This window comes from Balaenoptera physalus, assembly GCF_965194825.1.
Source record: "Balaenoptera physalus genome assembly, chromosome: 4".
In the NCBI taxonomy this organism is placed as follows: Eukaryota; Metazoa; Chordata; class Mammalia; order Artiodactyla; family Balaenopteridae; genus Balaenoptera; species Balaenoptera physalus.
The window spans coordinates 86009723-86023219 of record NC_138891.1 but is presented as its reverse complement, the minus strand read 5'-3'; the positions used below and the strand labels follow the sequence as shown (position 1 = coordinate 86023219).

The 13497-nt window shown below is 41.2% G+C and overlaps 2 protein-coding genes across 6 annotated transcripts in view; one reads left to right on the top strand and one right to left on the bottom strand.

Moving 5' to 3' along the window:
* The window catches only part of CCDC191 (coiled-coil domain containing 191), a 104713-nt gene that overhangs the window by 1846 nt on the left and 89370 nt on the right, over positions 1–13497 (bottom strand). For all 5 annotated transcript variants that reach the window (XM_082460158.1, XM_082460159.1, XM_082460160.1 and 2 more), the window contains 2 exons: positions 11831–11983; positions 11146–11291 (listed from right to left, as the gene is read on the bottom strand). In XM_082460158.1, coding sequence (XP_082316284.1) covers positions 11146–11291; positions 11831–11983 — 299 coding nt within the window. The remainder of the gene's footprint in view (positions 1–11145; positions 11292–11830; positions 11984–13497) is intronic.
* Positions 1–13497, top strand: part of ZDHHC23 (zDHHC palmitoyltransferase 23) — a 49871-nt gene that overhangs the window by 14755 nt on the left and 21619 nt on the right. The gene's annotated exons all lie outside the window — the stretch shown is intronic.

The following is a 13497-nucleotide window of genomic DNA, read 5'->3' as shown; positions in this document are numbered from 1 at the left end:
GAACATTGCTGCTATGAACATTGGGATGTTTGTATCTTTTTGAATTAGAATTTTCATTGTTTTCTGGAGTGGGATTGCAGGATTATATGGTAGCTGTATTTTTAGTTTCATAAGGAATCTCCATACTGTTCTCCATAGTGGATGCACCAATTTACATTCCCACCGACAGTGTACAACGGTTCCCTTTTTTCCACACCCTCACCAGCATTTAGTATTTGTAGACTTTTTCATGATAGTCATTCTGACTAGTGTGAGGTGACATCTTGTAGCTTTGATTTGTATTTCTCTAATAATTAGCGATGTTGAGCATCTTTTCATGTGCCTGTTGGGCATCTGTATGTCTTCTTTGGAAAAACGTCTATTTAGGTCTTCTGCCCTTTTTTGGACTGGGTTGTTTTGTTTTTTCTATATTGAGTTGCATGAGCTGTTTGTTTTGGATATTATCCCCTTGTCGGTCACATCATTTGCAAATATTTTTTCCCATTCCATTTGTTGTCTTTTTGTTTTGTTGATGGTTTCCCTTGCTGTGCAAAAGCTTTTAAGTTTGATTAGTTCCCATTCGTTAATTTTTGCTTTTATTTGCCTTGGGAAACTGATCTAAGAAAACTTTGCTACGATTTATGTCAAAGAATGTTTTGCCTGTGTTCTCTTCTAGGAGGTTTCATGGTGTCACATCTTACATTTAGGTCTTTAAACCATTTTGAGTTACTTTTGTATACGGTGTGAGGGAATGTTCTGATTTCATTGATTTACATGTAGCTGTCCAGCTTTCCCAACACCATTTGTTGAAGAGACCATCTTTTCTCCATTGTATATTCTTGCCTCCTTTGTCATAGATTAATTGACTGTAGGTGCATGGGTTTATTTCTGAGCTCTCTATTGTGTTCCATTGATCTGTAAGTCTGTTTTTGGTGCCATTACTACATTGTTTTGATTACTGCAGCTTTGTAGTATTGTCTTAAGTCTAGAAGGGTTATATCTCCAGCTTTGTTCATTTTTCTCAAAATTGCTTTGGCAATTCTGGGTCTTCTGTGGCTCCGTATAAATTTTAGGATTATTCTACTTCTGTAAAAAATGTCATGGGTATTTTAATAGGGATCGCATTAAATCTGTAGATTGCTTTGGATAGTGTGGCCATTTTAACAATGTTAATTCTTCCAGTCCAAGAGCACAGGATAGCTTTCCATTTCCTTGAGTCATCTTCAGTTTCCTTTATCAGTGTTTTATACTTTTCAGCATGTAGGTCTTTCACCTCCTTGGATAAGTTTGTTCCTACATATTTTATTTTTTTGATGAGATTTTATTTTATTTATTTATTTTTATTATTATTTTTTGGCTGCATTGGGTCTTTTTTGGCTGCGTTGGGTCTTTTCTGGCTGCATTGCGTCTTAGTTTCGGCATGCGGGATCTTCGTTGCGGCATGTGGGGGTCTTTCGTTGTGGCACACGGTCTTCTCTCTAGTTGTGGCATGCAGGCTCCAGAGCACGTGGGCTCTGTAGTTGTGGCACGTGGGCTCAGTAGTTGTGGTGTATGGGCTTAGCTGCCCCTCAGCATGTGGGATCTTAATTCCCTGACCAGGGACTGAACCCACGTCCCCTTCATTAGAAAGCGGATTCTTTACCACTGGACCACCAGGGAAGTCCCTTGATGCGATTTTGAATGGGATAGTTTTTAAACTTTCTGGTATTTCATTATTAGTGTAAAGAAATGCAACAGACTTCTGTATATTAATTTTGTATCCTGCTACCTTGCTGAATTCATTTATTAGTTCTAATAGTTTTGTGTGGAGACTTAGGGTTCTCTATATGGAGTATCATGTCATCTGCAAATAGTGACACTTTTACCTCTTCCCCTCCAATGTGGATACCTCTTATTTCTTTTTCTTGTCTGATTGCTGTGGCTAGGACTTCCAATATTGTGTTGAATAGAAGTGGTGAGAGTGAGCATCCTTGTCTTGTTCCTGAATTTAGTGGGAAGGCTTTCAGCTTTTCACTATTGAGTATTGTATTGGCTGTGGATTTGTCGTAAATGGCCTTTATTATGTTGAGATATGTTCCCACTATATCCACTTTGGTGAGAGTTTCTGTCATGAATGGATGTTGAATTTTGTTAAATGCTTTTTCTGCATTTATTGAGATGATCATGTGGTTTGTCGTTCCTTTTGTTAATGTGGTGTATCGCTTTGATTGATTTGCATATGCTGAACCATCCTTGTGACCCTGGAATGAATCCAAGTTCTCTATTTTGTCTGATATGAGTATTGCTACCCCCACTTTCTTGTTGTTTCCATTTGCTGCCCTTACTTTCAGTCTGTGTGTGTCTTTTGCCCTGAAGTTGAGTCTCTTTTTAGGCAGCATATTGCAGGTTCTTGGTTTTTTATCCAGTCTGCCACTCTCACTCTATGTCTTTTGATTGGAGCATTTAGTCCATCAACATTTAAAGTAACTATTGATACGTATGTACTTATTGCCATTTTAATCCTTGTTTTCCAGTTGTTTTTGTAGTTCTTCTTTGTTCATTTCTTCTTCTTGCTTTTACTTTCATAGTTTGATGATTTTCTTTTGTAGTATGCTTGATTCCTTTCTTTTTGGTTTTTGTGAATCTACTGTATGTTTTTTATTTGTGGTTAACATGGAGTTAAAGTATGTTGACCCATAAATACATCTACTTGCTTTAAACTGATGGTCATTCAAGTTCAAACACATTCTAAAAGATATCTACATTTTTATACTCTCCTCCCCCACGTTTTGTGATTTCAATGTCCTACTTTACATCTTCATGCTAATCCTTTTACTTACTGTAGTTATAATCTCTTTTATAATTTTTTCATTGTTTTTAAATCTATGTACTGGCTTATTTGAGTGATCTTCAGTCCTTAACTATATATTTGCTCTTCCTATTGGGATTTTCCCTTTCCTATGGATTCTTCTTTCTATTTAAGGAAGACCCTTCAACATTTCTTTTAGGTTAGGTTTGGTATTGCTGAATTCTTTTAGTTTTTGCCTGTATGAGAAATTCTTTATCTCTTCTTTTATTCTAAATGATAATCTTGCTGGATAGAGCATCCTAGGTTGCAGGTTTTTCCCTTTCAGAACGTTGAATATATCATGCCACTTCCTTCTGGCCTACAGAGTTTCTGCAGAGAAATCATCTGATAGCTTTATGAGGGTTCCCTTGTAGACAACTCTTTGTTTTTCTCTTGCTGCCTTTAGAATCCTCTCTTTAACTTTTGCCATTTTAGTGGGTGGGCCAATAGGTTCGTTTGGTTTTTTCCGTAAGATGGCTCTAGTAGCACTTTTTTGTCTTTAACTTCATTCGAAACAATTTTGTTAGATTGTGTGTGACAGCTGTCATATCAGCATGCATTTAAAAAAGGACATCAAAATTGGTGAATTTTTATGTAGCCATTTTAATATTGAAGATGGAAGAAAAACAACATTTTTGGCATTTTGTGCTTTATTATTTCAAGAAAGGTAAAAAAGCAACTGAAATGCACAAAAAGATTTGTGCAGTGTATGGAGAAGGTGCTGTGACTGGTCGAACGTGTCAAAAGTGGTTTGCGAGGTTTCGTGCTGGAGATTTCTCGCTGGATGTTGCTCCACTGTTGGGTAGACCAGTTGAAGTTGATAGCAATCAAATCGAAACAATAATTGAGAACAATCAACGTTATACCACACGGGAGAGAGCTGACATACTCAAAATATCCAAATCAAGTGTTGAAAATCATTTGCCCCAGCTTGGTTATGTTCATTGCTTTGATGTTTGGATTCCACATAAGTTAAGCGAAAAAAACCTTCCTGACCATGTTTCCACATGATATTCTCTACTGAAATGTAATGAAAACGTTCCGTTTTTAAAACAAATTGTGACGGGTGATGAAAAGTGGATACTGTACAATAATGTGGAGCAGAAGAGATCATGCAGCAAGCTAAATGAACCACCACCAACCACACCAAAAGCTGGTCTTCATCCAGAGAAGGTGATGTTGTGTATATGGTGGGATTGGAAGGGAGTCCTCTATTGTGAGCTCCTTCTGGAAAACCAAACGATTAATTCCAACAGGTACTGCTCCCAAGCAGACCAACTGAAAGCAGCACTCAACGAAAAGCATCCAGAATTAGTCAAAAGAAAATGCCTAATCTTCCATCAGGATAACACAAGACCACATGTTTCTTTGATGACCTGGCAAAAACTGTTACAGCTTGGCTGGGAAGTTCTGATTCATCTGCCGTATTCAGCAGACGTTGCACCTTCAGATTTCCATTTATTTCTGTCTTTACAAAATTCTCTTAATGGAAAAAATTTCAATTCCCTGGAAGATTGTAATAGGCACCTGGAACAGTTCTATGCTCAAAAAAGATAAAAAGTTTTGGGAAGATGGAATTATGAAGTTGCCTGAAAAATGGTAGAAGGTAGTGGAACAAAAGGGTGAATATGTTGTTCAATAAAGTTCTGGGTGAAAATGAAAAATGTGTCTTTTATTTTTACTTAAAAAACCGAAGGCACTTTTTGGCCCACCCAATAATTATTATTCTTATTTTTAACATCTTTATTGGAGTATAATTGCTTTACAATGGTGTGTTCATTTCTGCCGTATAACAAAGTGAATCAGCTATAGATATACATAATCCCCATATCTCCTCCCTCTTGCGTCTCCCTCCCACCCTCCCTATCCCACCCCTCTAGGTGGACACAAAGCACCGAGCTGATCTCCCTGTGCTATGCGGCTGCTTCCCACTAGCTATATATTTTACATTTGGTAGTGTATATATGTCCATGCCACTCTCTCACTTTGTCCCAGCTTACCCTTCCCCCTCGCCTTGTCCTCAACTCCATTCTCTATGTCTGTGTCTTTATTCCTATCCTGCCCCTAGGTCCACCCAATAATTATGATATGTCTTAATGTGGGTCTGTTTGGGTTTATCTTGTTTGGGACCTTTTGTGCTTCCTGTACCTGAATATCTGTTTCCTTCTGTAGGTTTGGGAAGTTTTCAGCCATAATTTCTTCAAATACATTTTTGATCCCTTTCTCTCTCTCTTCACTTTCCGGAACCCCTATTATGCGTAGGTTGACACACTTTATATTATCCCATAGATCTCGTATGTTGCTTTTTTTTTTTTTTTCATTTGTCTGTCTGCTGTTCTTTTTTTTTTAACATCTTTATTGGAGTATAATTGCTTTACAATGGTGTGTTATAATGGTTTATAACAAAGTGAATCAGCTATACGTATACGTATATATCCCCATATCCCCTCCCCCTTGCGTCTCCTTCCCACCCTCCCTATGCTATGTGGCTGCTTCCCACTAGCTATCTGTTTTACATTTGGTAGTGTATATATGTCCATTCCACTCTCTCACTTTGTCCCAGCTTACCCTTCCCCCTCCCTGTGTCCTCAAGTCCATTATCTAGTAGGTCTGCGTCTTTATTCCTGTCCTGCCCCTAGGTTCTTCAGACTTTTTCCTTTTTTTTTTAGATTCCATATATATGTGTTAGCATACGGTATTTGTTTTTCTCCTTCTGACTTACTTCACTCTGTATGACAGACTCTAGGTCCATCCACCTCACTACAAATAACTCAATTTTGTTTCTTTTTATGGCTAAGTAATATTCCATTGTGTATATGTGCCACATCTTCTTTATCCATTCATCTGTCGATGGACACTTAGGTTGCTTCCATGTCCTGGCTATTGTAAATAGAGCTGCAATGAACATTGTGGTACATGACTCTTTGAATTATGGTTTTCTCAGGGTATATGCCCAGTAGTGGGATTGCTGGGTCATATGGTAGTTCTATTTTTAGTTTTTTAAGGAACCTCCATACTGTTCTCCATAGTGGTCTGCTGTTCTGATTGGGTGATTTCCATTATTCTGTCTTCCAGATCACTTATTCGTTCTTCTGCATCATTCAGTCGGCTATCCATTGCTTCCAGATTGCTTTTTATCTTGGAAATTGAATTATCTTTGGTACATTTTTTGTTTCTAGTTCCTTGTTACAGTGATCTGTGTTTATATTGATAATCTTTCTTAATTCAGTTAGCATTTTGATTACTACCTTTTTGAACTCGAGTTCTGGTAGACTGGTGAGCTCTGTTTCATTAGTTGTTCTTTTAGGGGATTTCTCTTGCTCTTTTAATTGGGAGTAGTTCCTCTGCTTTTCATTTTAACTTTCTCTGTCTCCATGAATTTAGGAGAAACAGTTAGCTATTTTGGTCTTGAAGGAGTGTTTCTATGTGAGAGCATCCCTGTGTAGACTGTGTATGTCCAAAGTTTTTGGTGTGAGGGCTGGTTTTGATATGGACACCAGCCATGTCTGTCCTCAGGGTGTACTGGCCGTTGTCACTCTGATGGGGGTGTGGTTGGTGTTGGGGGATCTAAGTCCTGTGCAGGGTGTGAGGCAGGGCTTCCTCTCTGCTCAGTGGCAGTCACCACCCTGTCAGGTTCCCAGTTGCTGGAGCAGAAGCCCTGAGGGTCAGGCTTGATCAGGCTCCATTACCCTTGAGTGCATGCTCCGCCCCAAAGGTGGGGAGTGCTGAAGGAACTGGGGCTCGTGCACTTACAGAGCACCAATGTGCCGCCTAAGTAGGTGACGTCAGCTCTGCTCAGACACAGCCCAGGGTCACATCTCTTCCCCTGCTGTGTTTGTCCCCGATCGAGTGCAAGGCTGTGGTGTGGAGTGGGCGGGGCTGGGGCATTTGCCAGGCTGGGGCTGGGGGCCAGGGCACTGTGGCAGCCTTCTTACAGGACCGGTCTCCCCCAGATCCAGCATTGAGCTGTGGGGTGGAGTGGGCGGGGCCGGGTGCTCCTGTGGCGCCACCGGAGTGAGCTCTGACAGTGGTCGCCGGCGCCCCACCTGGCTCACAGCCCAGTCCCCCAGGGCTGTCTCTGAGCAGCTAGGTCGAGCCTTCTCCCTGGGCCTGTCTGGCCCAGATCCTGCGCCAAGCTGCAGTGTGGATGGGGGCAGGGAGTGTTTGCTCAGCTGGGGGATGAACCGCTGCCTGCTCCTGGGGTACTGCCCGAGTGCCCGCTCACAGCGGCTGCTGCCACCCCACCTAGATCACAACCCAGGCCCCCCTGGGCTGTCTCTGTGTAGCTAGACCGAGTCTTTTCCCATGGCCCGGCTGACCCTGATCTCACACCAGACTGTGGTGTGGAGTGAACAGAGCAGGGGTGTTCGCCCCGTTTGGATTAGGGAGTCTGGTGAGGCAGCAGCCACCAGTGCAAGGCTCTCTCTGCCCTGACTGTTGCAAGCCAACTTGTGTGCACGCCTTGTGAGTAGAGTTAGGCTTCTGCAGCCCTTCTGTCTGTCCCAGCAGTTCTCCCAGCAGCCAAAGGGGCTTGTCTCCTCCGTGCAGGGCCCCAGGACGGAACACTCAGACGGTGGCTCGGCCGCACACTCCCCAGGGCAAGGGTCTGCCCATGTGGACCTTCTCTTCCTTTCAGATCCCTCCCAGGGACACAGGTCCCAATCTGATGCCTTTTTTCTGCCCTACCCGGTTAAGTGGAGATCTTTCTTGCAGCTTTGGTTGTACAGAGTTCTTCTGCCAGTTTCTAGTTAGTTTTCTGTGAGAATTGTTCCACACGTAGACGTATTTTTGATGTGCTTGTGGGGAGAGGTGAGCTCCATGTCCTCCTACTCCACCATCTTGATCTCTCCTAGGCAAAGAAAAGGCATTCCTAGAAGAGGGCACGGCTTGAGTAAAGGCAGAGGCAAGAATAGCTAACTTTATATTTTCACAAGTAGAGGCATAGATGGGATTTATTCTGGCTTCATGACCTTCTAATGAAGCCCCCCTAGAATGCATTTCAGTCCCCATTAACTTTATGGTGGATGGTTGGTTGATGCTTCTGATAATGTTGATTTTTTTGTTGGTGGAGGTATTACTGTTCAGTTACAAAAGGCTTCAAGGAGTAGAGCTGCTTAGTTTGCTTTCTTCTTTCATCCATCCGGTCCACCATTTATAGCTTCCCGTACTTGGCTATATGACCCACTCCCCGTCCTTGACCCTATCTATCTCCCACTCTCACTTGCTGTTCACAACTTTCCTGTGGTTACACTCCCATTTTCTGACTTCTGCATTTTAGCTCCTGCTGTTCTATCCTGACTGAAATGCTCTGCCCCCTGGGGGAATCTCCTAGATCGTCTTTGCCTGCATTTATCTTCCTTCCTCTGAACTCCTAAAGCACATGGGCACAGTCACTGGTTGGTGCTTATTTATAGTCTCTATCTACCTACCTACCTATCTACATCTATCTACCTACCTACATCTATTCACCTGAGGTCCACCAACTCCTTGACATTTTGTGTGAAGTTGTATGTGATGTGCATATGTGCATTTTCTGGAGAGCAGGTCTGCGACTTTCATTACTACCTCACAGGGGTCTATGATTCCAAAGTGGTTAAGAACTACAGTATCAAGGCAATACCAGACATATAAGAAGTACTAGTTCGGCTGAGAAGAACTGGCCAAGTGCATAGCTGAGCTCTAATTGCAGAACTACACAGTAACTGCTGGCAATGAGAGACTTAGGTCTGGAGACATCTCTTAGTCCCACCATGTATATAAAAAATACCAGATTTGTAAAATTATAAATCTATATCCAAAACAAATTATATACACCTAGAGGTGATATAGATATGCAGAATTAAACCTTATGGTCTTACTAGGAATCATCTTTTCAGTGGTACTGCAATTTCTCACCCACAGCTTTTCTATACAATATTCTTTTGTTCAAATAAAATTAAGAACTCTGAGTATCAATTTTTAAGTGTTAACGTTCCTTTTAAAAGATCCATTAGTGTCACTCCTGCAATAAAATGCATCCATTTGTGTACCAAATATCTATCATACACCCATGTACTAGGCTCTGTCATGCTGAGGATACAGTTGCGCGTAAGATGTGATGGGGAGAGACGATAAACAAACATGTAAACAATAAATGACAATTTCAGAGAGTCTTAAGTGCTGTGAAGAAAATAGGGCAGGTTATTGGATAGACGGGAATGGAGGCAGGTGGCATGCATCTGAGTGGAAACCTGAATGGTGAGATCTGGGTCACGTGAGAGCTGTGACACAGACGTGAGCGTTGTTCGTCTGAGGAACACTGGGGGAGGCCAGTGGGGCTGGACCATGGTGAACAAGGGGCAGAGTGGGAAGAGATGAAGTCACAGCAGCGCTTTTACATCAAGTGGACCCTGGCTGAGAATTTACTTCTTGTTGAATGCATGGATTCACATACTGATTTTCTAACTAACTTCAAACCCTAAATAGGACCACTATCTTACTATTGTATTTTAGTTTACAAATGAGATTGAATTAGAAAATGGGGAAGAAAACTGACTTAGCAAGAAGAGGATGATTTGGAGCCAGAAAACCTGATTTGGAGTCCAGGCTCCACCACTTGTTATTTGGGCAATTCATCGACCTGAGCGGCTCCACCATTTGTTATTTGGGCAGTTCATCGACCTGAGCGTAGCTTCAGTTTCTTTGCTTGAAAATGAGAATCCTGACATCTGCCCCCTCCCCTCTGGCCTATACTCATCCATCAGATGAGATGGCATGTGTGAAAGCCCTCTTACTGCCCTGTGTCACATAAGGCAGCTGTCCCAGTGAATCTCTCGGTCTGTTTTTGGCAGCTGAGAAACAGAAAACAAAGGCGGACAAAAAGGGTGTTTAATAGTAATACATTAACAATGACAATAAACAGAACAATAGCTATTATTTTGGGCCAAGCAGTACATTAACTGAGGTCCTATGTGACCTTGTTTAGTCCTCACAACAACGCTGTAAGACAGGTTCTGCGGTTATTCTCATTTTATAAAAGAGGAATAGGGAGGTTCAAATCTGAGCATTTCTTCAAAGGCAAGTCCTCTGAATACCCTCATTCATTGCCTATTTATTTTAGACAAAATTAGAATCAACTTGCTTATGTTTTTTCTGCCCCCAGATTTTAGTACCTGTAAATTAAACAAGGGTGAGCAGGTTTTGCTGGAGGTGGGCACCCTGCTGGCAACAAGATAGAAACACTTTTACAAAAAACCAGACACGCACACACGTACACACAAATGAAAACAAAGCAACCAAAAGTGAATTGACATAGTGAGAAAAGGGACACTTCTACACCTTCACAACAGTCTTCACACCTCGGAACCTGGAGGCTTATGCCCACATTAACTGGTGCTCCTAAGGAATGACATTAAATCACCAAAAAAGGACAGATCGTTTGTTTACTCTCCAAGGGAAGGGCATAATGAAATTTAGAACATTTTTATCCAAAATGCTTAAAGTTATAAAACAAAGAGAAAGCATACTTATATGGAATACCTTATTCCCCAAAGACACTGAATTAAATGTCATCACTGTATTATAAATATTAATATGACATATAGTATGATTCTACTTATATAAAGTTCCAAGTCTTGAAGGGTGCATACTTAGGAGGTATAAATAAAAAGAAGTGCAAGGAAATGTTTATCATAAAGGTCAGGAGAGTAGTTTACCTTCAGGAGTAAAGGGTGGGACCTGTGATTGGGGAGGAGCCCGTGGGGACTTCTGGGGGCCAGCAGTGTCCTACTTCTCAACCTCAGGAGTGGTGACAGGGGTGTCCACTTTCTAGTTCATTAAGCTGTATTTGTAGGATTTAAGCACTCATCTATATTTGTGTTATATTTCACAATAAATAATGTTTAAAAAAAAAGAAATTAAACTTAAAGAAAAAACTATGACAATACTACCTCTGTTTAGGTGTGTTTCATGTATTTCAAAATTCACTTTTTTTTTTTTTTTTAATTTTTATTGGAGTATAGTTGCTTTACAACGTGGTGTTAGTTTCTACCGTATAGCAAAGTGAATCAGCTATATGCACAATTCACTTTATTCTCTTGCCGGTCCTGTGAGGAAGTGAGGGCAGGCATCCTCCTCCCCTTCCTTATTTTAAAGATGGGGACCCTGGAGTTCAAGGGGGTTACTCTCTTGCAGTCATGCAGTCAGGGGGCGAGCTGGGACTCCCACCCCTGCCGGGTATCTCCGAGTGCCCAGCTCTCCTAGCCTCCACCTTATCTTTTCAGATACATTCCAGGCATAGAATGTACTGCAGAGCAGTTGTGAAATCAGTGAGGGAATTTTCGTAGAGATGAAAACCTCACCTGTCACTGTGCTCCACCGCAACCTTGTGCTTGTTCTGGGAATCGATCCTGGCCTCCCTGACCATGTTATACCAGGCCCTGAAAATCTTCCTCTGAAGAAAATGTACACACAGTGTTTGTACTTCTTCCTCTAGGTCAGTCAGGTACTGGGGATGAGAACAGGGGAAAAAGTGAGACAAATAACATCACAGACAAAGAATTTAAGCAAATAAACAGTACAAAAGAGAAAGAATCGAACCAGACACAAAACAAAGGACACTGGAGGCATAAGGAGAAAGGATGATGTGGCAGCCAAGGCCATATCCTCTGTAAGGTATTAAAAGATAATAATGGAATCAGAGGGATAGAAACAGTTACAAGACTGAGGGCGTAGGTTTCTAGTAAAATCACTTGAGCAATTATGGGACAAGAAAGAAGAAATTAGTATAAAAACAAAAGCTGATGTATGACACATTACAGTTTATAGGGACACTCTCTATGTGAAAAGAAACCTGCTTGAGATTTTATACTAACAAAACATTGATCTGACATTTTCAAATTCGTTTCAAAGCAGTGAATTGAATTGCCTCTTCTATATTGTTCTTGAAAAAAACATAATGACTGTTGACATCTGGAGTGCACCTAATTTTCTTACATAGGGCTGGGCAGAGACATGTATTTAACACTCCCTTCATTGGGGCCTTACCTGTAGCCAGCTCCGGGTGACTCTCCTAAGTAATATTTGGGAATAAAATTGATCAGCTTTGGCCGTCTTCCTAGCCAGGCTTTCCTGACTCCACTGGAACCAGGTCAGCAGGCATTTCCTCTGTAGGGCCAAAGAGTGATGTCCTTTGGCCACCTGGACAATTTTTTAAATGAGAAAAGGAAATTATTCCTTATATGTTAAATCATTTAAGGAAATTACACATCACCTTGGCAAGTGATGCTGTAAACCACATACAGGCAGTTACTAGAGAGAATAATCTTACGGACATTCACCTACGTCCTAAAAGCTTTGACTACTGACTGTATTACGTGGGGACTTCAGATTCACATCATGCATAGCCTTTCAATGCTGACTCCCTGAAGACCACAATGACTGGCTGGTTATTCAGGAAATGGAACAAACAACCTCCAAAACCATTTTGTCCCTTGCACTGAGTTTTAAAGTGCGTGGGTGGCAACATTCTTGGTTCCTTCTCCTGGAGCTTGGGCAGCAACTGCATAACAAACCTCTCTTTATTATATGTGCTTAACCACTGTCTAATCGAGGAAATGCCAATACTTTCAATTAGTTCTGTAGAATGAGCTGTCACTAGCACTGAAATTTAGGCATTATCGATAAACCACAAGCCATTTGATAGAAAAATAACATGCTGAATAATTTAATATCTTACCAACTTAAAGGGCTCAGAGTATCATTCTACCAAAATAAACATACAACTCAGACTTTATAGATTTTTTTAAAAGTAACTGTTAACAGTCTCTTAAGAGGCAGAGGGAAAAGCCCTTCTCTCTTCGTCCTCCCCATTAGACATTTTTCTGAGTCTTGTCTCACCACTGAGCACTGTGAACGTGACTGATCTGAGTGAGTCCCTTGGCAGTCACACATACTGGCCAAAATGACCATCGCAGGAGGTCTCCGTGACACCTGGGAGCCAAAAGGCAAGGGGAGCCAGAAACACACAACCTCCTACCCTCTCTGCTCTCCATCTTCTAGGAAAACACAGAGAACCAGGGAGAAAAAGAAAGATAATCAGAAGATCCCTTAAAAATTCTGAAAATTGTCATTGGAACAAATGAAATATAGCACATGTGAGTTTAAGGGAAAATGCTAAATAACTCTTCTGAAAAAAAAACGAAAACAAAAACGTTAGAAAGAAGCCAGGAACTGTCTAACTGGACCCTTTTTCTGTCCCTTCCTGGATGTCAGCTCTGATGGATGAAGAAGATACTGCTTCCTCCTCTTAACTGTCCTCCAGAACTTTTCCTTTTACTTCTTTATTTTTTTTTCTAACTTTCTTACTTCTTCTTCTTTTTTTTTTTTTTTTTTTTTTAAACTTTCAGCTGGTGGTTAGTATCTACATATACCTCTGATTCCTACACAGCACAAAAGACATGCCTGAACTGGGCAGGATTTTTGGAGGAAGGGGTTGCTGAGCTCCATTCTAGCTTTGTAACCAATGTGCTGTGTGACCTTAAGCAAGTCGGTTTTCCTCTCTGAGACTCAGTTCCCTTATTTACAAATTGAAAGAGAAGGAGAGGATTACTAATTTTCTATAAAATTCTATTATCTTGTGTGGTAGGCTGAATAGTGGCCCTCAGGGATGGCCACAAACTAATCCCTGGAACCTGTAAATGTTACCTTACATG